Source organism: Balaenoptera physalus (genome assembly GCF_965194825.1).
Source record: "Balaenoptera physalus genome assembly, chromosome: 12".
Taxonomy (NCBI): Eukaryota; Metazoa; Chordata; class Mammalia; order Artiodactyla; family Balaenopteridae; genus Balaenoptera; species Balaenoptera physalus.
Genome location: NC_138897.1, coordinates 45,336,819 through 45,364,648, shown reverse-complemented (window position 1 = coordinate 45,364,648; position 27,830 = coordinate 45,336,819). Strand labels below are relative to the sequence as shown.

Below are 27,830 nucleotides of genomic sequence, written 5' to 3'. Positions count from 1 at the left end.
CTGAAGCTTCCTTCTGATTTGGAGCCTTTGCCCTTATGACAGAAGCCTTTCTGTATATATGACAGAAAGGTTTTTCTCAGCCTGGTTTGTTATCATTCTTGGAAGCATTCTGCCAGCTCCCAATTAATAGTCTAAACTTTTCACCAGGTCCCATTTTCAAAGCTCAAAGTAATTTTTTGCTGATCCCTAATATTTAGAATATATTAACAGCTGAAGGAAGAATACAGAATATAATCACACATCCAGATGTTTGTCCTGCACCAAACACCTGGCACGTGGTCCAAACGTGCCGGGCGTTGACTCGCTTTTTCTCTCTTTATCCTTGTGGAGTCATATGCTAATAATTCATCTCACATTTCTGTAGTGCTCAGTGCCTTCCTTCCAAATGCTACTATTTAATACCTTGTGGTGCATCTCAGTAAGTAGGGGAAATGCTATTATCCGTGTTTTACTGAGGCTCAAATAGATGGAAGATGTGCTTCAGATCTTGTTGACGCCATGCTGAGAGTAAAACCACTGCTTTGACTTCCAACCGAGCCATTTATCAGGGCATCACGGTGCCATGACATTTGTGGTGGTGCTCCCCTGCACGCCACGCCATCCCCTTGCTGACCCTCTCCCCAGTATCTGTAAAAATTGTGATCTGCATTTCAGAATTATATCTATTAAAAAAAAAAAAAGGGAAAGCAGGTATTTGTTCCTGAATTATATATACCTCAGGGTTAAAGGTCACTTTGTGAGTGCTTACTTGGATTCTGGAGAACTTTTGATAGCAGAAGATATGGAAACATTAAAGCTTTCTTTACCTTTTCTCTTACAAAATATATTTATAAAGAGGGGAGGGCTAATGGTAAAATACCTGTAGCATTATGTGCCATCTAGTGAGAGCTTTCAGCCAAAAACCTTCCCAGCTGTAACTTTTGTGTAAATTATGCCACTGCTCCCACCATCAAGTCAGCGTGTGCTTGAATTATTTTTCACCTGGCCCTCTTGTGGTTCACAGCAGGCGTTTGTCCCAGCAGTGCCTAAGCTTGGTGGTGATGGTCTGAATATTTTTCCTTTGTGTGAAACTATCAGGCCCAAGTGATGAACAAACATATACATGTGTTCTCATTTTAACTGTGCTCTAGTTAACCGAGACAATTAGCCCCCATTTTAGGTAAACATGGAAGGGCCTCGCTCTTCAACCATTGCTTTAATTACCCTTTCCTTATTTTCACTGAGCCCTGGTGGTATCCGTCAGAATTTCTAGAATAAGTTTACTTCCTATTATTTTAAGAAACTTATAGATGACTCTGGAAACAAGTTATTCTCACTAGTTAGAGAAAAAGGCACAGTGTTCTTATTGGGCTAGAGTTCTTCGATGTGACTCTTGAGGAGGTTATTCTGAGGATTAAAGATAATGATAATCTCTGGACCCACATGAGGTCAATACAGCAAGGTAACCTATCATGCCAGTGGGTGTCAGATCTAGGTAACCTATATTGTGGAAACAAAGTGGAGAAAACCAGTCATCTCAAAACCAGGTTGAAGGTGGTCCCTGCAGGGTGTCCCAAGGTTGAACTGCCTTCTGTGGAGGCTAGAAGTGTGTTCTTTCCTGGCTCCCTGGTTTGCATACCTGAGTCCCTCCTGAGGCTAAATGGAGAGAAATGACCATTTCCCAGTAAAAGGAAGCTGCTGCCAAGAGTTTACAAGGTGCTTTCACTCACTGATATAGCCATGAAAGCATACATAATGGCTAGATTATTTTTAGCTCAATACTCTCTATTTTGCACACAGAAATAATATGTTAGAGATGCATTTAAACTTTTTACCATACTCTATTAATTTTATGTCAAGGATAAATATGTTCAACAGTGATTTTTTTTCTACCTGTAATCAATTCCTAGATATTTCCAAATATCTCATTGTTTGGCCCTGGAGATATAAAATATGGCTTATATGGCCATGGCCTATTCGCCAGCACTCAGCTGGAGGTACTTACAGAAATTATGGACATGGTACACTAATATATTCTCTCACAGATCCAAACATTTAAAGTACTAGTAAATATGATAATTCCTCTAGCTTCCTGATCTTCACACCTGGAAATAAAATACAGACATATAGTTATCAGTTTATTTAAATGAATAATCATTTTTCATCATTTTCATTTATCATCACGGCTGTTGTCGTTGTTACCAGTCATTGACTGAGCATCTCTGTCACCTTCATTGTGTAACATGTTTTCAGTTTCCTTCAGGTATAGACACACTCTCCTAGGTTACCCAGTCCACATGGCAGAAATCAGAAACGTCTGGCATCCTATTTCCAAAGGGCACGGTAGCGATGGAATATCATCAGTCATCAGCCTAATGCATGCTGGTTCCCTTGCATAAAGCTTTTGGACACCTCCAGTCTAGTATTTCATGAATTGGCAGGAAACTAGATTCCTTGTGGTTCTATGACTCAGGGCCGCCCCAGCTCCCCATAACTCACCTGACTACTGCTACTTAATGCCATTTGGTCAGTGAGACAGAATCTCTTAGGAACTCAACCCAAGGCCAAGGCCGTGCCTGCGAAACCTGCTGTGGAACTTTTTTGAGAGCCTTCACGAATCATTGGGTTTTTCTGCTTGCCATTTCTCTGTCTCTAAGAAATGGAAAAAGGCAAAAACTTTCCCGTTTTTCCTCCTACAGAGAACGACAGTTGCCTGCAATGTGTTTTCTTGTACCAAATTTTAAAACATTAAATAGTCTTGAGTTTTTTTAAAGCAAAGTATAAATCTTACTGAAGTATACTTAAGTAAAGATAAGGCACAGAATGGCATTGGGAAAGTTTGTTTGTTTCTTTGTTTTAATTTTTGAATTTTATTTTATTTTATTTTTATACAGCAGGTTCTTATTAGTCATCCATTTTATACACATCAGTGTATACATGTCAGTCCCAATCGCCCAATTCATCACACCACCACCCCCACCCCCCTGCCACTTACCCGCCTTGGTGTCCATACATTTGTTCTCTACATCTGTGTCTCAATTTCTGCCCTGCAAACCGGTTCATCTGTACCATTTTTCTAGGTTCCACATATATGCGTTAATATACAATATTTGTTTTTCTCTTTCTGACTTACTTCACTCTGTATGACAGTCTCTAGATCCATCCACGTTTCAACAAATGACCCAATTTCGTTCCTTTTTATGGCTGAGTAATATTCCATTATATATATGTACCACATCTTCTTGATCCATTCATCTGTCGATGGGCATTTAGGTTGCTTCCATGACCTGGCTATTGTAAATAGTGCTGGAATGAACATTGGGGTGCATGTGTCTTTTTGAATTGTGGTTTTCTCTGGATATATGCCCAGTAGTGGGATTGCTGGATCATATGGTAATTCTATTTTTAGTTTTTTAAGGAACCTCCATACTGTTCTCCATAGTGGCTGTATCAATTTACATTCCCACCAACAGTGCAAGAAAGTTCCCTTTCCTCCACACCCTCTCCAGCATTTGTTGTTTGTAGATTTTCTGATGAAGCCCATTCTAATTGGTGTGAGGTGATACCTCATTGTAGTTTTGATTTGATTTCTCTAATAATTAGTGATGTTGAGCAGCTTTTCATGTGCTTCTTGGCCATCTGTATGTCTTCTTTGGAGAAATGTCTATTTAGGTCTTCTGCCCAGTTTTGGATTGGGTTGTTTGTTTTTTTAATATTGAGCTGCATGAGCTGTTTATATATTTTAGAGATTAATCCTTTGTCTGTTGATTTGTTTGCAAATATTTTCTCCCATTCTGAGGGTTGTCTTGTCGTCTTGTTTATGGTTTCCTTTGCTTTGCAAAAGCTTTTAAGTTTCATTAGGTCCCATTTCTTTATTTTTGTTTTTATTTCCATTACTCTAGGAGGTGGATCAAAAAACATCTTGCTGTGATTTATGTCAAAGAGTGTTCTGCCTATGTTTTCCTCTAAGAGTTTTATAGTGTCCGGTCTTACATTTAGGTCTCTAATCCATTTTTAGTTTATTTTTGTGTATGGTGTTAGGGAGTGTTCTAATTTCATTCTTTTACATGTAGCTGTCCAGTTTTCCCAGCACCACTTATTGAAGAGACTGTCTTTTCTCCATTGTATATCCTTGCCTCCTTTGTCATAGATTAGTTGACCATAGGTGTGTGGGTTTACCTCTGGACTTTCTATCTTGTTCTGTTCATCTATGTTTCTGTTTTTGTGCCAGTACCATATTGTCTTGATTACTGTAGCTCTGTCGTATAGTCTGAAGTCAGGGAATCTGATTCCTCCAGCTCTGTTTTTTTCCCTCAAGACTGCTTTGGCTATTCGGGGTCTTTTGTGTCTCCATACAAATTTTAAGATTTTTTGTTCTAGTTCTGTGAAAAATGCCATTGGTAATTTGATAGGGATTGCATTGAATCTGTAGATTGCTTTGGGTAGTATAGTCATTTTCACAATATTGATTCTTCCAATCCAAGAACATGGTATATCTCTCCATCTGTTGGTATCATCTTTAATTTCTTTCATCAGTGTCTTATAGTTTTCTGCATACAGGTCTTTTGTCTCCCTAGGAAGGTTTATTCTTAGGTATTTTATTCTTTTTGTTGCAATGGTAAATGGGAGTGTTTCCTTAATTTCTCTTTCAGATTTTTCATCAGTAGTATATAGGAATGCAAGAGATTTCTGTGCATTAATTTTGTATCCTGAAACTTTACCAAATTCATTGATTAACTCTAATAGTTTTCTGGTGGCATCTTTAGGATTCTCTATGTGTAGTATCATGTCATCTGCAAACAGTGACAGTTTTACTTCTTGTTTTCCAATTTTATTCCTTTTATTTCTTTTTCTTCTCTGATCACCGTGGCTAGGACTTCCAAAACTATGTTGAATAATAGCGGTGAGAGTGGACATCCTTATCTTGTTCCTGATCTTAGAGGAAATGCTTTGTTTTTCACCATTGAGAATGATGTTTGCTGTGGGTTTGTCATATATGGCCTTTATTATGTTGAGGTAGGTTCCCTCTATGCCCACTTTCTGGAGAGTTTTTATCATAAATGGGTGTTGAATTTCGTCAAAAGCTTTTTCTACATCTGTTGAGGTGATCATATGGTTTTTATTCTTCAATTTGTTAATATGGTGTATCACATTGATTAATTTGCGTATATTGAAGAATCCTTGCATCCCTGGGATGCATCACTGAGATACATCCCACTTGATCATGGTGTATGATTCTTTTAATGTGTTCTTGGATCCTGTTTGCTAGTATTTTGTTGAGGAATTTTGCATCTATATTCATCAGTGATATTGGTCTGTAATTTTCTTTTTTTGTAGTATCTTTGTTTGGTTTTGCTATCAGGGTAATGGAGACCTCATAGAATGAGTTTGGGAATGTTCCTTCCTCTGCAATTTTTTGGAAGAGTTTGAGAAGGATGGGTGTTAGCTCTTCTCTAAATGTGTGATAGAATTCATCTGTGAAGCCATCTGGTCCTGGACTTTTGTTTGTTGGAAGATTTTTAATCACAGTTTCAATTTCATTACTTGTGATGGGTCTGTTCATATTTTCTATTTCTTCCTGGTTCAGTCCTGGAAGGTTATACCTTTCTAAGAATTTGTCCATTTCTTCCAGGTTGTCCGTTTTATTGGCATAGCATTGCTTGTGGTAGTCTCTTAGGATGCTTTGTATTTCTGCGGTGTCTGTTGTAACTTCTCCTTTTTCATTTCTAATTTTATTGATTTGAGTCCTCTCCCTCTTTTTCTTGATGAGTCTTGCTAATGGCTTATCAATTTTGTTTATCTTCTTAAAGAACCAGCTTTTAGTTTTATTGATCTTTGCTATTGTTTTCTTTGTTTCTATTTCATTTATTTCTGCTGTGATCTTTATGATTTCTTTCCTTCTACTAACTTTGGGTTTTGTTTGTTCTTCTTTCTCTAGTTCCTTTAGGTATAAGGTTAGATTGTTTATTTGGGATTTTTCTTGTTTCTTGAGGTAGGCTTGTATAGCTATAAACTTCCCTCTTAGAACTGCTTTTGCTGCATCCCATAGGTTTTGGATTGTTGTGTTTTCCTTGTCATTTGTCTCTAGGTATTTTTTGATTTCCTCTTTGATTTCTTCAGTAATCTCTTGGTTATTTAGTAATGTAGTGTTTAACCTCCATGTGTTTGTGTTTTTTACGTTTTTTCCCCTGTAATTCATTTCTAATCTCATAGAGTTGTGGGCAGAAAAGATGCTTGATATGATTTCAATTTTCTTAAATTTACTGAGGCTTGATTTGTGACCCAAGATGTGATCTATCCTGGAGAATGTTCTGTGTGCACTTGAGAAGAAAGTGTAATCTGCTGTTTTTGGATGGAATGTCCTATAAATATCAATTAAATCTATCTGGTCTATTGTGTCATTTAAAGCTTCTGTTTCCTTATTTAGTTTCATTTTGGATGATCTGTCCATTGGTGTAAGTGAGGTGTTAAAGTCCCCCACTATTATTGTGTTACTGTTGATTTCCTCTTTTATAGCTATTAGCAGGTGCCTTATGTATTGAGGTGCTCCTATGTTGGGTGCATATATATTTATAATTGTTATATCTTCTTCTTGGATTAATCCCTTGATCATTATGTAGTGTCCTTCCTTGTCTCTTGTAACATTCTTTATTTTAAAGTCTATTTTATCTGCTATGAGTATTGCTACTCCAGCTTCTTTTGATTTCCATTTGCATGGAATACCTTTTTCCATCCCCTCACTTTCAGTCTGTATGTGTCCCTAGGTCTGAAGTGGGTCTCTTGTAGACAGCATATATATGGATCTTGTTTTTGTATCCATTCAGCAAGCCTGTGTCTTTTGGTTGGAGCATTTAATCCATTCACGTTTAAGGCAATTATCGATATGTATGTTCCTATGACCATTTTCTTAATTGTTATTGGTTTGTTTTTGTAGGTCCTTTTCTTCTCTTGTGTTTCCCACTTAGAGAAGTTCCTTTAGCATTTGTTGTAGAGCTGGTTTGGTGGTGCTGAATTCTCTTAGCGTTTGCTTGTCTGTAAAGCTTTTGATTTCTCCATCAAATCTGAATGAGATCCTTGCCGGGTAGAGTAATCTTGGTTGTAGGTTCTTCCCTTTCATCACTTTAAGTATATCATGCCACTCCCTTCTGGCTTGTAGAGTTTCCGCTGAGAAATCAGCTGTTAACCTTATGGGAGTTCTCTTGTATGTTATTTGTCGTTTTTCCCTTGCTGCTTTCAATAATTTTTCTTTGTCTTTCATTTTTGACAATTTGATTACCATGTGTCTCGGTGTGTTTCTCCTTGGGTTTATCCTGTATGGGACTTGCTTCGCTTCCTGGACTTGGCTGGCTATTTCCTTTCTCCTGTTAGGGAAGTTTTCGACTGTAATCTCTGCAAATATTTTCTCAGGTCCTTTCTCTCTCTTCTCCTTCTGGGACCCCTATAATGCTAATGTTGTTGTGTTTAATGTTGTCCCAGAGGTCTCTTAGGCTGTCTTCATTTCTTTTCATTCTTTTTTCTTTATTCTGTTCTGCAGCAGTGAATTCCACCATTCTGCCTTCCAGGTCACTTATCCGTTTTTCTGCCTCAGTTATTCTGCTATTGATTCCTTCTAGTGTAGTTTTCATTTCAATTATTGTATTGTTCATCTCTGTTTGTTTGTTCTTTAATTCTTCTAGGTCTTTGTAAAACATTTCTTGCATCTTCTCGATCTTTGTCTCCATTCTTTTTCCTAGGTCCTGGATCATCTTCAGTATCATTATTCTGAATTCTTTTTCTGGAAGGTTGCCTATCTCCACTTCATTTAGTTGTTTTTCTGGGGTTTTATCTTGTTCCTTCATCTGGTACATAGCCCTCTGCCTTTTCATCTTGTCTGTCTTTCTGAGAATGTGGTGTTTGTTCCACAGGCTGCAGGACTGTAGTTCTTCTTATTGGGAAAGTTTTTAAAGAAGGAAATTATATGATCAGCATGATAATTTCATCGATGGCAAATAGGCATCAAAATCTGTGAAAGGTCTGAGACTTTACCATATTTATAAGCTAGTAAATTAGCCTGCTGTGACCTCATGGATTTTGGCAAGCGACACGAAACTCCTGGGTCAGAAACAAAGGACTTTATTACTCATAGCAGTAGTAGTAGCCAACATATCAGCATTTGTGCCATTTCTCCAAGCCCTAGTTTCCAGAAGGTGATGTGAATAAGCCCAAGTGATACCTACACACACACTGAGTGGAACCCTGAGTTTAAGGACCTCAAATCTTATATTGTGCAGTAAGTGTGTCTTCCCTTTGTCCCAGAGGGAAACATGATCTTGATCACAGTGCGCAATAAACCAGGCAGTACCTAGCTCCAGAGGGAGACTCTGTCTCTGTCTTGCAAGGCTATTTGCTACGCACACATCCTTAGAAAGATAGTCCAGAGCAAAGGCTTTCAGTGCATCAGCTTTTAAGACCCCAGAAACATGAGAGACCCATGGAGAATTATTTCCAAGCTTTGGGATATAATGGTTTTCAGCCAGCCTTTACAATCAGATTTTCATACTAAGATCTGTTTAATGTAAACAAAAAATTCAAGTTTTAAACAACCATTACCTTGTTTGTTCTTATTTGACAAAAAGAAAGAGCATCAGGAGCTGTAAAACCCAGTCTGGAGCAGGCACTGTCTGCATCTGGAGGTGCTACCAGGGAATGTGGAAAGACATCAGTGCCTTTCATCCCAGGTAAAAGCCTTGGGTAAATGTTTCCAGGTATAGTCAGAAGGCCCTCCACAGGTAGGGACAATGAACATTCTTAAGTCAGTGTGGTACTTCAAATTTCCAGAGTCAGTGACTGAAAGGTCGTAAATAACAAAGAAGAACTCTCAGGTTTCTTCTAGCATCCTTATCTGTGCTCGACCTGTACTCCGCCATCTCCACCACTCCTCTTTTCCCCCCAGCACCTCTGCCTCCCCCACACCCCTGCCTTTCCCCCACCCACTCCCATAAAGCATTTGTACAGAATGATACAATGCCGGCAGTGTGGCAAGATAATCGAACATTGGTTTTCCAGTCCCTAAAAGTGTGCTTTTTCAAGAGAATTCCTGGGTTCAGTGAATCTTTAGAGCTTTCCAAAGCTGTAATGTTTTCTGAAGAAGCTGCCTCCACCCGATTCTTTGGGAAGTTCCAGTAGCTTTTTGTTGATTTTCTAGATCCAGCAGCTCTGTATCCTTGTGTATCTTCTAGATAATCTCTAGACTCAACATGTTATCGGGCTTTCATGTCTTCTACTTCTGTCATCATTGTTTTCTCATCATTTTGTCTCAACCTTTCTCAGCATTTTGTTTCAGTCTTCTTACTGACTCTTCTTCTAGCTGACCCCTAAGTGTCAGATTTTTCCAATATTCCTTCCCCAACAACCCCCTATCTTCATGCCACACCCTCTGGCTGCACCTCCACATCCCCATCTGTGAATTTTTAACTACCTACCAAGTGCTGAAAACCACCAGGTCTGCATCTCCAGCCATGGCCTTCTTGAGCTCAGGACACATATATCCAACCTCCTTAGACATCACCATCTGAATGTTCCTTAGACACTTCAGACCTACCAAGTGCCAGTCAGGGGCTTTTTGATGGGAAATGTCACTCATCTCTCACCCATAAAACCCCTACTGCCAAACCTGCTCATACCTCCTAGTCCTCATCTGGTTAAGACCATTTCTCCTGGCCTAGTTATTTAAGTTGGAAGCAGACATGTAACTTTGCCTCCCCTCTCAATGCTCACCCCTACATCAAGTCAATCACCAAATGTTTATGTGCTCCTTTCTCTCAAATCAGCCCTCTCCCATGCCTCCCCATTGTCAGTGCCTTAGTCCCGATCTTAACCATCTCTGATCCGGACCATTTCAGTAGCTTCTACTATATCTCACCTCTTCCAGGTTCTTCTTACAGCCCAGCCAAAAAAAAAGAATCATGTCTATATCTTGTTTTTAAAATCCTCTAGTGGCTCTCCATCATCTACAATGTGAAGTTAAGATCTTGCATGGTACTCAAGACTCTTGGTTATCCAGTCCTACAGCCAGCCTCTTACCACCATAACCACCTCTACATGTTATTGTCCATCAGGACCAAACCACCCTCAGTCATGGAAAAGTGCCCTATTCTCTCAGGCGTGCCTCTGTGCTTGAGTGCCTTCACCCATGGGGTGCCCACTGGACTTTTATCCATCTACTTGAAGCATCTTCTCTAAAGCCTCTTTGAGCCCTCTCTTGTGTTTTCCTTACATCTTGTGCATGCCTGGGATATAGGACTTATTTCACTGTATACACAACAAGTGGTCCTCTCTCCTTTGTGTGCTTCTCAGAGGAGGGCTAGTGCCTGTACTAACCTTTGTTATCTTCCAGTGCTTGAAGCAGAATAAGCCTTCAGGAAATGTTTTATGAGCTAATAAATGAAAAAAAGTAAGCAAGTACATTCATCTACAGAGATAGCTGTTTCCCCTGTACGCAGAAATTTATCGCACAGACCATGATGGAGGGCACATCTTCGACTATATAGGCCCCTCTGTAAAGACTGAAGAAATGTTGGTGACGTAATGTAGACAGGAAACTCGGGCAGAAAGTCAACATAATGTACGTAGACCATTTCTTTCTCAGGATCTAACTCTAAAAGAGGGAGAAAATTCAGAGGATGACTCTTGACAAATTGACAGTTAAGATATTCCTTCAACTACCTTTAAAAATACTCCTTATTTTAAGTGAATTTTTCTCCATTTCTTTGTGAATAAATTTTCTAACAAGTGCAAATAAACTGAATTACTGGCTAAGTGGAAAGCCACATCCATTAGTGACTAGATGTAAGTGAGGAAGGGTCAACTTTTAGGGATGAGAATTTAAAAGTGGGATTCCTAGTCTTACCCCATTTGCAGGCCAGCTGGCTCTGCTTAGGCTTGGTCAGACTCTACTGGCAGGAAGAGCTAACATTTTCTTTAGATATTAATTGTTTTGATCTTATAATGTCTCTTGGATATTATCTAAGAGGCCACTTTAGCCTGAAAAATACTTTAGGGAAGATATTTTTTCACATCTGACTTCCTTGTGCCTAGCACAAGGCCTGACGCCTGGGAGGTCTCAGTAAGTATTTATAGGATGAATGAGTGTTGCTACTAATCAAATTAGAACATCTCTTTAAGAGTAGCTACATCCTGGTAAGCCTGAATTAGCCAAAAACCTCAAGTTTGATCACTCTTTTGCTAGCTGTTATTACTCAGGACCATCCATTTTAATGCTAGTGTATCTCTTCCAAAATAGCAGTTTGGGTTTTGATGTCACTGCTGTTTCTGTCTGGGACTTGACAGGAGCTAGGGGTGCTTTTGAAATGCATTGCCGGTTTGGAATTAGACAGTGTCTTCATCCTTGAGGAAGGGCTTGTCTTTCTATTTGCTCTTGTAAGGAAATGGGCATGTCATTAACCCAGGAGTTGCTCCAGCCCTACTGGGAATGGAAGGATGAACGCATATTGGAGTCTATCCTTGTTTGACACTGAACCAAGACAAGACCTGTCTATCTGACTTTAGAAGAAGAATTTAAATAAGCTCAAAGGAAGTCTTTATAACCGTGGGTTGATGTTTGGGGTCATATGGTTTGAGTTCAAGGTAACGACAGAGCAATAAATGATATGGTCATCTTAAATTGCTTTTCATTTTCTGTTTCTAGTGTGAAATAGAATCTATATATTAATCAATATTACAATAATTGGACCTGAAACTGGCTTCTTCTTTTTTTGTCCTGTATGATATTACAGTAGAGTTATATCATATACATGTTTAACCAAGTGAATTTAATCAGGAGCATAATCTGAGGGGCAAAAGGGGGGAGTGAAAATTACAGTTTAAATAGTGCGTGTAATCCTGCTTAACATACAACTCAGGTGTGTGTCCCCAGGTGAGCACAACATGAGGGCCATGGGTCTGTTTTTTTCTTGAGCCATTCCTGACTCTCATGTGCCTCTTGTCATTTGAACAACTTGCTGCACCCAGTGTGATTTAAGAGTTTAAGGACCTGTATTTGGAGATAACATGGCCCATGACTCTAAGCCCAGGACTTCTTACACCGTCGCACTGAAGCTCAGTGAAAACCTGGATTGTCAGAACTCTGAGGGTGGGTGTGGGATCCTACAACGTGGCATCTTCCAAAAGGACTTTTGAAGGTAATTTTGACCATATATGGTTTTCATCTTAAGAGGTGGCTTAGGCCCGAACCTGTTTGGAAGATCTAGCTCTAATTTTGAGGGCAAAGCTGGGCTTAATTTTAAAGGCATACAAATTCATTAGACCCATGAATCAGTATTTTGCAGGTAGTGTCTTTTTGGAAAGCTGAAGTAGGCTGAATTTGTGCCCATCCTAATGAAACTATTCCTGTAGAGCAATGATTCTCAACCAGGAGTGATTTTTTGCTCCCAGGGGACATTTGGTAGCATCTGAAGACATTTTCGGTTGTCACAACTGGGGAGGAAGTGGTATTGGCCTCCAGTGGGTGGAAGCCAGGAATGCTGCTAAATAGCCCATAATGCACAGGATAATAGGATACAGTGCCACCTACAACAAAGACTTATCTGACCCCAAATATCCAAAGTACTGAGTCTGAGAAATCCTGCTCTAGAGTGAATCTGAGTGAACAGCTTAGCAAGAATTAGCCCAACACCAAAAGCAAAATCTAAAGAATTTTCAAAGTTGTGAGCTTCATCTCACGGGACCTTTTTCACATTTATATGATTAAACCACAAGTTTAAAGTCGATGGTGTTAGTTATTAGCTCTGAACGGGGGAGGTCCCTGGAATCTACACAGTTTGGAGCAACTGTTATAGAACTGGCTGGCCCAGCCCTCAGTTTCATAAGACCTGCCAGAAAGCCAAGTCCTGGCAAAGTCATCGAGACACCATCACAGACTGAAATCAATTGAAGCCACCCAAAGACTTATTAAGTTCAGATCTTTCTACCAGCAATTTATCTCTTCAAAGAAAAATTGCATGACAGGAGATTCCAGTTGGACACTCTGGACTCAGCTGTCAGGGACATTGATGAAAGCAGAGCTGGAACGTTTGTGCCCACTTTTTGTTTTGTGTTGTTTTGTTCTTTCAGGAATGATTATATACTTGTCCTTTGTGGCTTAAGTCACCCACCGCACAGTGTAACATCATGATTAACAGCCCAGGCTTTTCTATCAGGCCAATCCAAGTTCAAATCCCAGCTCTGCTCATCAGCAAGGTTCTGTTGGAAGTAGATGGCGCATGCTCAGAGGGTGCCTGCAGGCAGGCAGTGAAGGGACGGTTTGCAGAGGTGCGGAGAGGGTCGCGGGACCACCAGAGGGCAGGGAAGCACCCAGTGACTAGCAGCAGTGGGAAACTGCCAACACTGTTTCTGCCTCCAGGCCTGGAAAAACTTAGTGAACAGCTAGGACTTGGTAAGCGCTGTAGCCTTGGGAGGGAGCCCTGGGGACAGAAAAGCTGGCCTGACACTTTCTGCCAAAGTGGCCCCCCAGAAAGAGAGCAGGAACATAAATACGCCAGCCTCTCCTTCCTCCTAGCTTTGCAGGTACCTCCCAGGGCCGACCCGTCTGAAAGTGAGAGGGAATGCAAACTCTGCAGAGACCAACCTCCCAGGGCACAAAGCAGCACAAAGAATGGGTCTAGAAGAACAGGCCGAGAGTATCCAGTATGCTGTGTAGCCCTGGACAAGTTACTTAACCTCTCTGAACATCATTCCTCATTTCTCACATGGGAACATTAATCTTCATGTTGTTGGCATGAGAATTAAATAAGGTGATGTGTCTATAGTTCCTAGGACGGCACCAGTGTGTTGAAGGCACTCTATAGACGGTAGCATTTATTTTTACTTCACTTAAGGCCAAACGGGGCCGGATGTCGAGTAAGATTTTGCGGATCAGATGAGAAGTTGGTGCTGGGCTTTTCAAGGGACAAAGAACTAGCCAGTCGGAGTCAATGTCTGCCCCGGCTGCCTTGGAACAGGGGATGAGCCGAAATCCTCAAGGCCTGGTCTTTCCTCTTCTCACCCCAGTGTTGTGATCTGCATGAGGGACGTCCCAGTCATCAGACGGGGCACCCTTTTTTATTCTCTCAGCAAACACACTTAGGTTTTCCCTCTTTCACTGTGGTTCTCACGTTGATGGGCTCCTGCCCTGACTCCCAGCCTCTCTTTCCTGTAATGTCTATTTCCTTTGCATAAAGAATTCCCTTTAGTGGCCGTGTTCAGGTTATGGGTCCCTCCGCACAGGCTGGCAGCAACCAGGTTCCTTGTTACTTCCTTCTGAATATACCGTGAACCTCTTCCTTCCTGTTATATCTTCCACATTCCATGAGTTATCCCTTACCGTATCCTTTTATATAGTTTAATTTTGTTTTGTTGGGTTTTTTTTTTTTTTCTCCTCCCTTATACTCCCCCACCTCCAACCTTAAAATTTAGTTTAAAGTTCTCTGAATCAGGTCAGTGCAGGTTCCGGCCAAATACATTTTTCTGGCCTTTGCTAAGTATGTTCTCTCAATGCCAAGATCCCATCAGTCTGCTCTCTCAGGCTGTGGTCCAGCAAGACAGATCCCAGTTTTGGACGCCTTCTATGTTGCCAGGCATTTCTTGCCATGTCCTCATTTCACTTCCAAGCTCGCACCCACCGTGGGGAGAAGGGCTGCTGGGCACCTGGACCTGGGCCTTCGCTGTTCCCTCCCAGCCTCAGCTTTCTGAGGGCGGTAAGAGACCCCTCCCCACAGAGGGGTCTGAGGGTTTAGTAGAGAGTTGGTGCGTAGGGCTCGGGAACAACGCCCCAAAGGGGGCCACAGGCCTGCTGTACCCCTGCTCTCCTCGGATGCAAACACACTGCTTCCTCCAGGGGATCCTGGGATGGAAAACTTCTTCCCACTGTCCAGAATCTCTATCGCTTGCCCATGTGTTCTTCCACTGATGCCATTTATTCATTTTCTTCTTCTCTTGAGCCCCCTGACTGGCATTCACCTCTTCGTCCTCAGTCTCTTTGTCTGCGGGGTCTGCTTCCCGAATGTTCACCCAACACTGACTAAGAGCCTCCTCTGAAGCTACAGGCCCACCTCAGCTGTCCCGGCCGGAAGTGTGGTTTGCCTGTGCTGCGGGTGTAGTCAGGGGTCCTCTCAGACAAAGTGAAATGTGGCCTGTCTCTCCGTGAAGCCGCCATCACTGCCCTTCGTGTAAAGCCCCAGGTCCTTAACTCACCGTGTGAGGCCCGTTGCCCCAGCCACTGCCGCCGGACGGCTTTCATGCCTCCTGCACACCCTGTGCTGCCGGCTGCATGTGCCCTTCCTTCCGCCCAGAACATTTGTGTCCAGTGTTCCCTCTTGAACTCCTTTTCATCCTTGGAGACTCTGCTTAAACGTCCTTCTGGCACAGAGACTCATGACCCGTCCTAGGCTTTGCAAAAACCCTTGCCAGACCGTCCCAGGGCAACATGAATTTGCTCTTAGAATATCCATCATGTTTATAAATATTTTTTTATTATGTCTGGTGGGAGCTGAGGGGCTGGGATTTCCCTGTGTCTGTTGGTGTTAGGGTGTGCCCACCTTTGCCGTGCTGAGGCCACGGGTGACATGTAGGATCTCTTAGCATCCCTGTAACCTCCATGACAACAAGAGCTGGGTCTGTCTTGTGTGTCCGTGTGCCTCTCACCACTGGTACTGTTGTTGGGTATCAGTGAGAAGTTGTGAGCAATTTTCATCCCTCGGTATTGACAAATATCTTAGCTCCCTTGAGGACTTTTCCTGCAGACTTTCAAGGTCCCTCCTATTTCCAGGGGACTCAGCAAGGGTAGATGATACTTTTTCCCAGGTCTGCTGAGAGGGCAGCTGGTGTGGCTTAGGGCAATGACTCAGAAGGAATGGTTGTATGTGGAGGGGACTGCTGGTGACCGAGGTCCTGATGAAAGAGAATAGGAAGGCGGGCAGAAATGTTCGGGAGTTCAGTGTGTAGTCTCACAGTGTTTCCTAAGTGTCCATGAGAACTTTGTGAGAAGATGCCGGCCCCAAGACCACACTGGGGGCCCTTGGACATGAGAGGAAGGCAGAGTCTTGGTCCCCAGAGAACTTGTGCCTTGTCATTCCTGTGTTTGATTAATACAGCTCGAGGAGGGCTCGGCCGTGGGTCCTTTCCAGGGACTCCCTGCTACTTGGTACCCAGGGCCCTCACTTGGGTGCCTGGCTGCATACCACCGTGACCCCCATTGATAGGATTTTATGTCCCGTGTCACTAGCCAAGTGGTGAGCCCTCTGAAAGCAGGGGTGTGTGTTGTGCCCTTGACACGTGTGTCGCCTGGTGTATTCCGTGCAGAGGGTGTCAGGAATGAGCAGCCACGCGTGTTTGCTCTCTGTCAGCTCCATTCTCCATCTTTGGTGGCTTGGCTTGACTTGAATGTGTGTGAATTTTATTTAATTTGTTCATCATTAGAACAGCTTCACACACCGCAGATTTGCAGTGAGGCCTTGTGGACACAGAGCCTGCATTCTGGTCAGGAGGTAGTTTTGGAGATGATTTCCTCCCCAGCAGTGATGAAAGAGAGAAACTACCCCAGCGGTCGGATCACACATTTAAATGTCTGACTCCAGGCAGTAAGGCTCGAACGTAGGGGGATGAAATTACACTATTTATTCCCAAGAATGTGTGGCTTTCTAGAGCTTGCATGTCCATTGCCTCACTTGTCCCTGCAACCGCTGGCTGATCAGGGGCCAGAGTCACTGCTGAAGTGGAAGGAAACACGTATGTAGGCTGGAGTCAAACAGCCGTCAAATTGTGGACCCTTCCTGCTTTGTCTGCCAGTCTCCTGGGGATGATGAGTAGACTCAGGCTGATGGCAACCAACTGCACCCATCTCCCCGTCAGTGATAAAGCCCCACAGAGGCACCCTTGCCAGTTTTGCCATATGCTCACCAATTAAAACTTAAATGCACGCCACATGCTAGACTGTTGGAAACACATTCTCGTTTTGATGTGGCTATTCTGAAGTAAATGTGTGCAAGAACATATGCTTTCTGTCAACCAAACGATGACACTGCTGTTGCTAAAACTATGCTTCTGCCGTGCTAGTAAAACGATGGGGTTCTGTTTCTCTTTGCTAAATGCTCTATTATCAAATGAAAAAGAAATACCATAAAAAGTCCTTCAGCACCAAAGGGAATTTTTCTCAAAGGTTTGTTCACTTTTTCCCGGTACCCAGCCTGGTTTTTGCTCTTAAGGAAGAATGCCTGGGACTTCCCTGGTGGCGCAGTGGTTAAGAATCTGCCTGCCAATGCAGGGGACACGGGTTTGAGACCTGGTCCGGGAAGATCCCACATGCCACGGAGCAACTAAGCCCGTGCGCCACAACTACTGAGCCCGTGTGCCACAACTACTAAAGGCCGCACGCCTAGAGCCCGAGCTCCGCAACAAGAGAAGCCACCGCATTGAGAAGCCCGCGCACCACAACGAAGAGTAGCTCCTGCTCGCTGCAACTAGAGGAAGCCCATGCGCAGCAACGAAGACCCAACGCAGCCTAAATAAATAAATGAAGGAAGGAAAGAAGGAAGGAAGGAAGAATGCCTGACACACCCATCTTGAGCACACGGGTACACAGTCGTGTGCCCTTCGATTTCCTCCTGCTACTGCCAGCCAGTGCATCTCGGCCTGGAAACTTTGCTCTCTTATCATCAGTTCCAAAACCATCCCTCTTGGGGACACCCAGCAAGGGCACCCAGCAGACAGCAGAGGGCCTTTGCCACCCCATCCTCATTTCCCCCATTCTCCCCAGGAAGCAGGTGCCTGTACTAGGCTGGAGTCCCCAGCAGCCTGGGCGGGCAGAAGTCCCTCTGTCCTCTACACCCAGTTCCTACCTGAAGGGCACTGGGGCGGTTCCCACGGAGGAGGATTTCTTCCGTGTGGAGGTTGGAAGTTACCCAGGATGTAAGGAGAGGCTGGCATTTCATTCTCTACACTGCCTCCCTCTCTCCCCCCACAATTCCCATACTCATTCTCTGAGGAAGGCAGCCTGAGAGCAGGTGAGGGACGGGGGTTCTGGACCCAGTGCGTCCTGGCAGAATGACTTCTTGCTGGGATGCTGAGGGCAGCTGGGCCCCCTGCCCAGTGAAGCCTGAGCTTTGCTCTCCCATAGTAATGCCACTGCCTGGCCTGCTGGGAGACCTGCTGTGGGCGCCCCATTGCCAGCCATCACTGCTCACCTGAGCTGGCAGGATATCTCCACAAAGAGAGAGCCCTCTGATCTGCCTGTTCTTACAGGGTCAGGGCAGGCCCCTTACATGCACCGATCCTGCCTGAATCTCTATTGCTTCGAGCAGTATGTACGTAGGGCTGGAGCACATGCTCTTGGTGGCACTGCCAGGATTCCAGCAATGTGGCTCTGCCAAGCCATGAGGGTCAGACCCTCAGGAGTGACTCATCCTCCTCTGGCCTTCACAGATGACTTTTTTTTTTTTTTAATTCCCAATCATTTTGCTACCCATTCACAGCTCACACATGAGAGGGTTGCTCAGCAAAAACACGCATACGGCAGACTGTGCCATTTCCCTGCTTCCTAGGGGACACCCATGGAGCCTGAGCAGCAAATCTCCAGCCTTGACAGGTTTACAAAGAGTTCTGTGCCCGTGAGTGATTCTTCTAAGTAACTTTCAAGTGTATGGAATAACTTCACATTATGAGCAAACATAATTCAAGCAAAGGGTGATGGACCTCACTAGTTTAGCCACTGATAGAACATCAGGCTGCTCTTTGCTTATCAGCTTGATTCACCATGGACTTTTTTCCTCTTTCCCTGAAGAGGCAAAAGGATCATGTATTAGTTCGCTACTGCTGTGTAACAAGTTACCACAAACATAGCTGTTCAAAACAGCATCCGTTTATATTATCTCACAGTTTCCATAGGTCAGAAGCCCAGAATGGCTAACTGGGTTCTCATCCGAGGGTATCACAAGGCCACAATCAAGGTTGTGGCTGGCTGGGCTCTTACCGGGAGGCCCTGGCAAGAGTCCACCTCCAGGTTCATTTGGGTCATTGGCAGAATTCAGTTGCTTGTGCTTGCAGGACCGAGGTCCCTGTTCCTCGCTGGCTGTCGGCCAGGAGTCACTCTCAGCTTCTAGAGGCCACCACATTCCTCATCACATGGCCCCCTCCATCTTTAAAACCAGCACTGATAAATCAAATACTTTTTTAAAAAATAAATTTATCTATTTTAGTTATTTTTGGCTGCATTGTGTCTTCATTGCTGTGCACGGGCTTTCTCTAGTTGCAGCAGGTTGGGGCTACTCTTTGTTGCAATGAGCGTGCTTCTCTTGTTGTGGAGCACACAGGCTCTAGGCACACGGGCTTTAGTAGTTGTGGCGCACGGGCTCAGTAGTTGTGACTCGTGGGCTCTAGAGCGCAGGCTCGGTAGCTGTGGTGCACGGGCTTAGTTGCTCCGCGGCATGTGGGATCTTCCCAGACCAGGGATCGAACCCGTGTCCCCTGCATTGGCAGGCAGATTCTTAACCACTACGCCACCAGGGAAGTACCTCGTCCAATACTTCTTGTGCTTCTAATCTCTGACATCCTTTTCTGATGCTAACCAGAAAACACTGTTTTTAAAAGGCTCACCAGGTTAGATCAGGCCTACCTGGATAATCTCCGTATCTTAAGGTCAAGAGACTTGAGACGTGAACACCAGCTGCACGGCCCCTTCCCTGCAGTGCCTCAGTCTGTGTTTGACTGAATAACCAGGGGACGGGAATCTCAGGGGCCAGTTTAGAATTCTGCCTGCCTCACACAGCACGGAGAAATCAGCCTCATGTTCAGTCTCACCCTCACTCGACGCTTCCAAGAAATTCCTGTCCTGCTCATAATCTCCACTGTTATCTCCCCCAGCGAGCACCGGGGATCCTGAGCCCGAACCAGAGGCAGAAGCGGAGGCGGAGGCAGAGGTGGGACGGGTGGCCGATGAGGCCAGCCAGGAACTAGCCCCTGCGCACGCGGCAGCAGAGAGCGAGGTGGGGCGGGCCCTGGAGCCAGAGGCTGAAGAGCGAGCCTCCCTGAGCGAGAAGGAACAGCAGAACGAGGCAGTGAACGAGCGGGACAACTGCTCGGCCTCCAGCGTCTCGTCCTCCAGCAGCACGTTGGAGAGGGAGGACAAGGAGGACAAGCTCTCTCGGGACAGGGGGACCGGTAAGGAGGCCCCCTTTCCCCGTGAACACATCCTGGGGAGCCCCGGGGCAGGGGACCTGGTTTGCTGGCCTCTGAGCTGACCGGCTGGCCCGGCTCGCTCCCCAGACTGTCCCCCAGTGTCTGGAGGGGGGTGTGGCCCCACTCAGCCAGCCAGCAGCTCCCTGCCCTGCAGAAGGGCCCCGACCCTCTGCCACAAGGCTGCACCGTCACTTCTACAGCCAGGAAAAGGGCCTGATAATGAGGGCGACAGGGGACTTTTCCGGAGGAATAAACCCCAGAAGAGAAATTCCTCATGTCCTTCTAACTGTTTAATTGTGAGTAGTCAGTGTGGCTTTTTTCTGATTTAAATTTAGAGACATGTCATGTTGTTATCTACTCCCTTGAAAGAGTTTTTGCAAGGAAGTGTGTTAAGCCACTATGACTGAACATTTCAGACCAGAGCGGATTTGGTAAAATGAATCGTATGAGTACTTTCAAAAACTGCCAGCTCACAGCATGCAGAGATCAATTTGATGTGCTCAGCTGGAATGTATGTAATTTAGGTAATTTTCTACAATATGCTCAGGACCACTCTTTTCTTCGATACGAAGTACGTGCTTTTTCTTATGGAATCATACCTTTTTGGTGTTATCCCCGATATTCATTCCGTTTCACCTGTTTAATGGTGACTTTATGTTAAGGGATCAAATGAAATGTTAGTCCTCACTAGGGACTTGGGGAGGGTGCCACAGAGGGTTCTAGAAATTGTAAACAATTCAAATAATCATTTGAATTATGATTCATATGCGACACCATGGAGTTGGTTTTCCTACCCGTGACCTGTGCACTGTCAGGGTGGCAGGAAGCCACCTCTTTCAACTGACGCTCCTCACCAGTGAAGGCATGTCTTATGGGCCAGGCTTCATTAAGCTACACAGTGACACAGACTCAAGGAACTTACATCTTAGGCTCAAACGGTAGCCGCAAAGGCCTGCCAATCACTGGCATGACCCAGGCATGATATGTTAGTTCACAGATTAAGAATACATTGTCCCTGAAGCCTGGATGAGTGAACAAAGATTGAATGAATGAATGAAGCCATAATGTCTCCTAGGAGACCTGCCAATCAATGGCTTAGTCTAAATAGTTAATATTTGAGTTTTCACAGTTATATTATTAGATTTTATTCTATATATCACTGGTCACCATGATACAGTGAAAAAGGAGGACTGACTTAAAATACTTTATGTCTTAGGAATTATCACGTTGAAAATCTTGTGTCTGGTTGAAGATGTGTGTGCTAAAAGGATTACGTATTCTGATACTAAATTTCTTTCAAAGACAGATTACAGTTATACTCTCAAATTCTACTTGTTGTTATTCACATTTAATGTAATTATGGTCACAGTACAGGGTGTCGGGTAAGTCTTCTTGATCATTTGGCCTTAAATCATGTTTTATTCTATTATGAGTAGCTTTAAGTATTATTCATCATAACTAGGTTTAGCAGGCCTAAAACATATAAACAAGTTGGATTAGTAAAAATAAGCCGGGAACAGAACTTTCTTGGATCAGATTGCCCAATATCCTTCCAAATAAGGACAACTTTCCAAAAATGGAGACTCTGCTCCCAGTGAAGAACCATTGACTTTCTACCAAAAGCTGGTGGTGTCCAGGAATTGGAGCTTTGCAGTGACTTTTCTGCTTCAGTCTGGTGCTGTTAAGAGATGTGACCATGTTTATTTGTTGTAGCTTATTGGTTCCTAAAAATTCCCACTGCTCATGGGCACATCAGCAGCTGTGGAGACAGAGAAGCTCTGTCACCATAGCTTTTGCTTTTCAGAATCTTCTCAATTAAATCACAAAGGCAATCAAAGTGATTCCCAGTCTTATTTCTAACGGTTGTACCTATTACTTGAGAATGAATTTGTAGGACTTGAAAGAGACCCAACTTATTGCAGATGTGTGGTTTTATTTTTCTTTGTTTTCATGTGTTCCACTCCCTGGCATTAGAGTGAGAGGCTTTACTGTAGCATTCATCACACTTTGTTGTAGTTACTTGTATAACTGTCCTTTGTCTCTATTTGAATGTAAGTTTTGTGAGGATGGGGATGTCTGTCTTATTCATCGTGAGTTCTTACTTCCCAGCTGGGTGCCCAGAACATAGTAGGGGCTCATAAAACCACTGATGAATAAATGAATGAATCTGGCTAAGATGGAGACGCCCCCATTGCTCCCAGGTCCTCCCTTTTACAACTAAAATACCAACACCCTGGATGTAACAGGACAACCAATCATAGGAGGACTCTGAAAGGTGGAAAGAAGGAAGCAGACTGCCTAGAAGCCTTTGGACTTGAATGACATGGCAGTGAAGCTTCAAGGAAAGCCGATTCCCTTAGCCAAAGGATTAGGAAAGGCGTTGCCTAACAGAACAGAAAATCTTTTCTGCTGTTAATAAGTGCTCTATCCTAAATGAGATCTAATGGAAAATTTGCTACTGTCCCACCTCTCCCCCTAACCCAGTGGTTTCAGTGAGACTGAAGAAGAGGTGGTCTTCTATACAGCACCCCCATGGAAACAAGTGTGACAATTCTGCAGTTCCCTCCCCTCCTCAACCCTGTGGTGTCAGCGGGACTCAGAAGGGAGCCAGTCTTCTATCCCCTGCCCAGTAGAAGCAGGTAGTGCTCCAGTTCCCCTGCTGGGGTAGTGTTGGCCTAATGGGGAACTCAGTCTATCCCCTGAAGGGAAGAAGCAAGTGGATCCCAATTCCTGCAACAGGGTAGTGTCTGTGGGGTCCTGTGGGGACCTGAGCCTTCACCCCCACCCAGAAGGAACCAGACTTAATGAGGAGTGGAGAGGGGACTAATAGCATTCTCTGTCCCCACCACCACCCTCCTTGTCCCTGATGCTGATGGGGGCACAGCAGGGAGCTGAGCCTCCATCCCCATCTGGTATAAACAAGGTAGAATGATGTGGTTGGAGGTGGGACTAGTCTGCACTCTGTTCTCCCCAAGCCAGAATTAGTGGGGACTGGTGGGAAGCTGAGCCTTCACCTCACTTCGGAGCAATGAGCCAATGTGAGTTAGTGGTCCACCTCCACTGGGAAGATGCTGGTGGGGTCAAGGGGGTGCTGAACCTCCACCCTACCCATCTGCAGTGAAGGAGTGTGAGTCAGCCCTCTTCCTGGGTGGTGACAGTGGGACCTAGCAAGGAGCTGAACATCTACCTGCACCAAGCCCTGTATGCTACACCCCAAAAGGGTGACTACCTGCTAAAAGAGAAGATTAAATATTATCCAGAGTCTATCAGATGATACCGAAAATATCCAGGATACAATTGAAAATCACTCATCATATCAAGAAGTAGGGAAATCACATCTTGAATGGGAAAAGACCATCCACAGATGCCAACACTGAGATGAATCAGATGCTGGAATTATCTGTCAAAAATTTTAAAGCAGTCATCATAATAATGCTTCAGTGGACAGTTACAAACACTCAGGGCTCAGGAAATACATGAAAAAAAATCTTAACAAAGAAATAGGAGATATTAAAAAAGAACCCAAGGGAAATTATAGAACTGGAAAATGCAGTAACTGAAATAAAATATTTGACATGCTTTATAGTTGATTGGAGACAACAAAGAAAATAATCAGTATACTTGAAAACAGATCAGTAGATATTACCAAATCTGAATAACAGAGAAAAAAATAGACTAAAAAAAATGAACAGAGCCTCAGGGACCCATGGGATTATATCAATAAAACTAACATTCATTGCATCCGAGTCTGAGAATAAGAGGAGAGAGAGCGCAGTATGGAAAGATATTTGAGGAAGTAATGGCTGAAAATTTCCCAAGTTTGGCAAAAGGTATAAATCTACAGATTTAAGAAGCTGAGCAAATCCTAACAAGGATAAATCCAAAGAAATCTGCACCGAGACAAATGACAAACTTCTGAAAACTAAAAACCAAAAAAACATTTTTTGGAAAGAAAGAAATGACGTGGTACCTATAGAGGAACAGCAATTCAAAGGATAGCAAGTTTCTCATCTGAAACATGGAGGCCAGCAGGAAGGGGCACAGCATCTATCAAGTGCTAAAAGACTAGAACTATCAACCATGAATTACATATACAGTAAAAGTAGCCTTTAACAATGCAGGGAAAGTAAAGACATTCTCAGTTAAAGAAAAACTAGGAGAATTTGTCACTAGCAGACCTACCCTTGAAGAATGGCTAAAGGAAGTTCTCCGAACAGAAAGGAAATGACGACAGAAGAAGGCTTGGGACTCCAGAAAGAAAAGAACAACAGAATAGGTAAAAATAAGGGTAAATTAAAAAATGCTGTCTTTTTACTCGTGATCTTCTTAAATCATATTTGATGGTGGAAGCAAAAATTACATTTGATATATGGTGTTCAATATATGTAGAGGAAGTACTTAAGACAATTGTATTTTTTAAAGTGGGAGGGTAATGGGATCGAAATGGAAGTAAGGTTTCTACACTTCAAAGTAGTAAAACATCAATACCAATAGACTAAATAATTTAGTGTATATATTGTAATACCTAGAGCAACCACTAAGAAAATTACATGAAACCATGTACTCAAAAACACTCTAAATGAATCATGTTGAAATTCTAAAAAATGTTCAAGTAATCCACCCAAGACCAAGAAAGGAGAAACAGACACTGAAACAAAGAGATCAAACAAAACAAATGAAACAGCAGACTTAAGCCCTAACATATCAATTAAAAGGCAGAGATTTGCTGAGTGTATAAAAACACAACCCAACTACATGCTATCATATACAGCACTCATTTCAAACGTAATGACATGGGCAGATGGAAAGTTAAAAGTTGGGAAAAGATATCATGCCAACATTAATCAGAGAAAAGCTGGAGTGTCTATATTAATATCAGATAAAGTAGACTTCAGAGCAAAGGAAATTAGTAGGGACAAAGAAGCACCCTACATAATGATTTTAAAAAGACCTAAATGAATGAAGAATGTAAACGAGAAAACCAGCATTTAAAATGTTACCTGATTATGCTCTTTTCCCTGTTGCCAAAATAAGAAACTGCCAACATTTCCCAATAAATGGAGAGAGTGAGGCAGTCTGTTCAGAGAGACTCAGCCACTTTATCTGCCGCAGCCTCCTGGCATCAAAGCAGTCTCCCTATTTACTGGACTGTCTGACCAGCTGTAGAAGTTTTTCCGTCGTGTCCTCAAATGCCACCTCCTCTCTCTTTGATGGTGGTTATCGCCTAAGTGTATTTTGTTTGTGAAACCAACCTACAAGAGGGCTTAAGAGCTCCTTGTTCTGGTGTTGATTGCTTGGTGAGCTTAGGCCACTGTTGAGAAGAACATAGAGGACAAAGCTACACAGGAAAAAATGAAGCACCAGGGGGCCTCTGTGCTTCCCCAGTAAATACCTCCTCAAGATGAAGGCACAGCTATGTGGGAGAGACCAGTGTCCTCCCCCAGCCTGTTTGATCTGGCTCTTCTTTGGTAGAAAGAAAGCTCCTGATGTTCACGTCCATGACCTAGGTCTTCTGTCCCCTCCCCAAACAAGTATCCACACAGGCCCTAGATATCTGATGGAATTCACATCCTGAAATGCCCACTGCACAGCCCTGCTGGCCCTTAGGAAGCAAATTCAGAGGGATAACATTGGTGACCATTCATTCATTCATTCATCCTAGGTGCTGAGGATACAACAGGGAACAAAACAAACCCAAATCCCTGCTCTTGTAGAGTTTACATTTCAAGGAGGAACACAGCTTAGCAAGTAATGATAATCATTCCAGTGATGGGGCAAAGGCAACAGTAAAATCAAAAAGGGAAATGTGTGGAAGATTAGACAGTAAGAAGTGCTTGGGTAGAAAATAAAGCAGGAAAGGATGAAACTGTGGGGGAGAGGGAGGTTTGCACAATTTTAAATAAGGTGATCGGGGAAGATTTCACTGGGAAGATACTATTTGAGCAAAGACCTAAAGGAAGTTGAGAAGCAAATTGTGTGATTACCTGGGTTTGTCCCAGGAGGGGCAAAAATCCTGAGGCTGGATCACCTCACGCCTGGTGAGTTCTAGGAATGTCAAGGAGCTGCTGTAGCTGAAGAGGTTCATGTGTGTATATCTGGGGTGGTGGCAGTAGTAGAGGTGGTGGTAAGAGAGGAAAGAAAATTAAGGTGGGATCACACATGGCTTGGGAACATTGCCAGGTCATTGGCTTTTTGTCTCAGTGAAATGTGGCACTATTAGAAGACTTTAAGCAGAGAGATACGATCGGACATTGTAACACATCACGTGGCTGTGGTGTTGAGAACTGACTGCAGAGGGACAAGAGTGGAAGCTGAGACCAGCTAGGGGCTCCCCTGCAATACCGCCGGCAAGAAACCATGCTGGTTTGGACCGGGGTCGTGGCAGGAGTGGTGACGAGAAAAGTGGTTGGATTCCGGATGTAACATGAAGATTTAGCTAACAGGATGCCCTGCTGTGTGGGGTGAAAGAACAGGATAAAAGTCAAGGATGACTCTGAGGCTTTTGGAATTGGCAGCAAGATGGGTGAAGTAGCCGTGTCTGAGGTAGGAAATGACTGCAGGAGAAGCAGTTTCAGTGAGTGGATGGGAGTGAGGGCAGAAGGTGGTATTTAAAGCCCTGAGACTAATTGAGATGATGACTAAGAAGGTGAGTGTAGATGGAGAGAAGAGGTCCAGGGACACTTAAATGTTAAAGACGAGGAGGAACCAACCCAGGAGACTGAGAAGGAGCAGCCAAAAAGAAGGAAGCAAAGCAAGTGAGTGCAATGTCTGGGAGGCCAAGTGAAGGACATAAGTCAAGGATGAGGGGGCGACAGCTGCGTCTAGTGCAACAGGAAGGTCATCGGTCACCCGGAAAGGAGCATCTTTGAAAGGGAGCAAAAACTTCACTAGACTGGGTTCAAGAGAGAATAAAGAAAGAAATTGGAGATAGCAAAACAACTCTTATAAGCAGCTTTCCTTTAAAAGAAAGGAGAAGATTTGGATTATAGGTGGAGGGATAAGTGGAATCAAGTGAGGTTTTCTGTTTTTGTTTAATGGGTAAAATTATACCATGTTTACATGCCAGTAGGAAGACCTAGAGGGGGTAGCATGAGAGAGGCGGGATGGAGAATTGCTGGAGTGACTTCCAAATGCACGAGTGGAGCGGTTGACCCCCGCTAAGAGGACGATTTGTCAGTGTCACAGGACAGAGGCCATGGTCAGGGTTCAGGTGCAGGTGGGTGGGTGGAGGCAGAATGGAGGCCCTGGAAGATCTCTGACTTTGTCTATTAAGTTTTTGAAACAGGAAACAGGGCCATGCTTGCAGAGGATGAGATGGGTGGGGGACGCTAGAGGAGAGTGGAGGTGTGTGAAAAGTCATCTAGGAGAGGTCATGGATGGGACCGCCAGGCAGCATCACCTGAAGACTGGTGGTCATGAACTTAAAGTGTGACCAATGGCACGGTCTGTGCATTTCTCCAGACACTTTGGCTGCCCTGGTGCAGAGGTGGAGTAGGAGGAGAAAGGGGGATAACTCTACAGCCTTTCCAACATCTGCCATGGGTGAGGGAGCATTTCCTTGCCTCCCTGTGTGTAGGGCAGAAGCCCCTTAGTGACCCTGGGTGGGTCCTGACCAGCTGTCACGGGTGGGCAGGAAAGGTGCGGAA

The 27,830-nt window shown here is 43.8% G+C and overlaps 1 protein-coding gene and 1 pseudogene across 13 annotated transcripts in view; one reads left to right on the top strand and one right to left on the bottom strand.

Moving 5' to 3' along the window:
* Nucleotides 1-27,830, bottom strand: part of LOC309639174 (large ribosomal subunit protein uL4 pseudogene) — a 470,274-nt pseudogene that overhangs the window by 98,408 nt on the left and 344,036 nt on the right. The window lies entirely within an intron of this gene.
* The window catches only part of FHOD3 (formin homology 2 domain containing 3), a 490,767-nt gene that overhangs the window by 389,553 nt on the left and 73,384 nt on the right, over nt 1-27,830 (top strand). For all 12 annotated transcript variants that reach the window (XM_082415972.1, XM_082415969.1, XM_082415967.1 and 9 more), the window contains one exon: nt 19,870-20,166. In XM_082415972.1, coding sequence (XP_082272098.1) covers nt 19,870-20,166 — 297 coding nt within the window. The remainder of the gene's footprint in view (nt 1-19,869; nt 20,167-27,830) is intronic.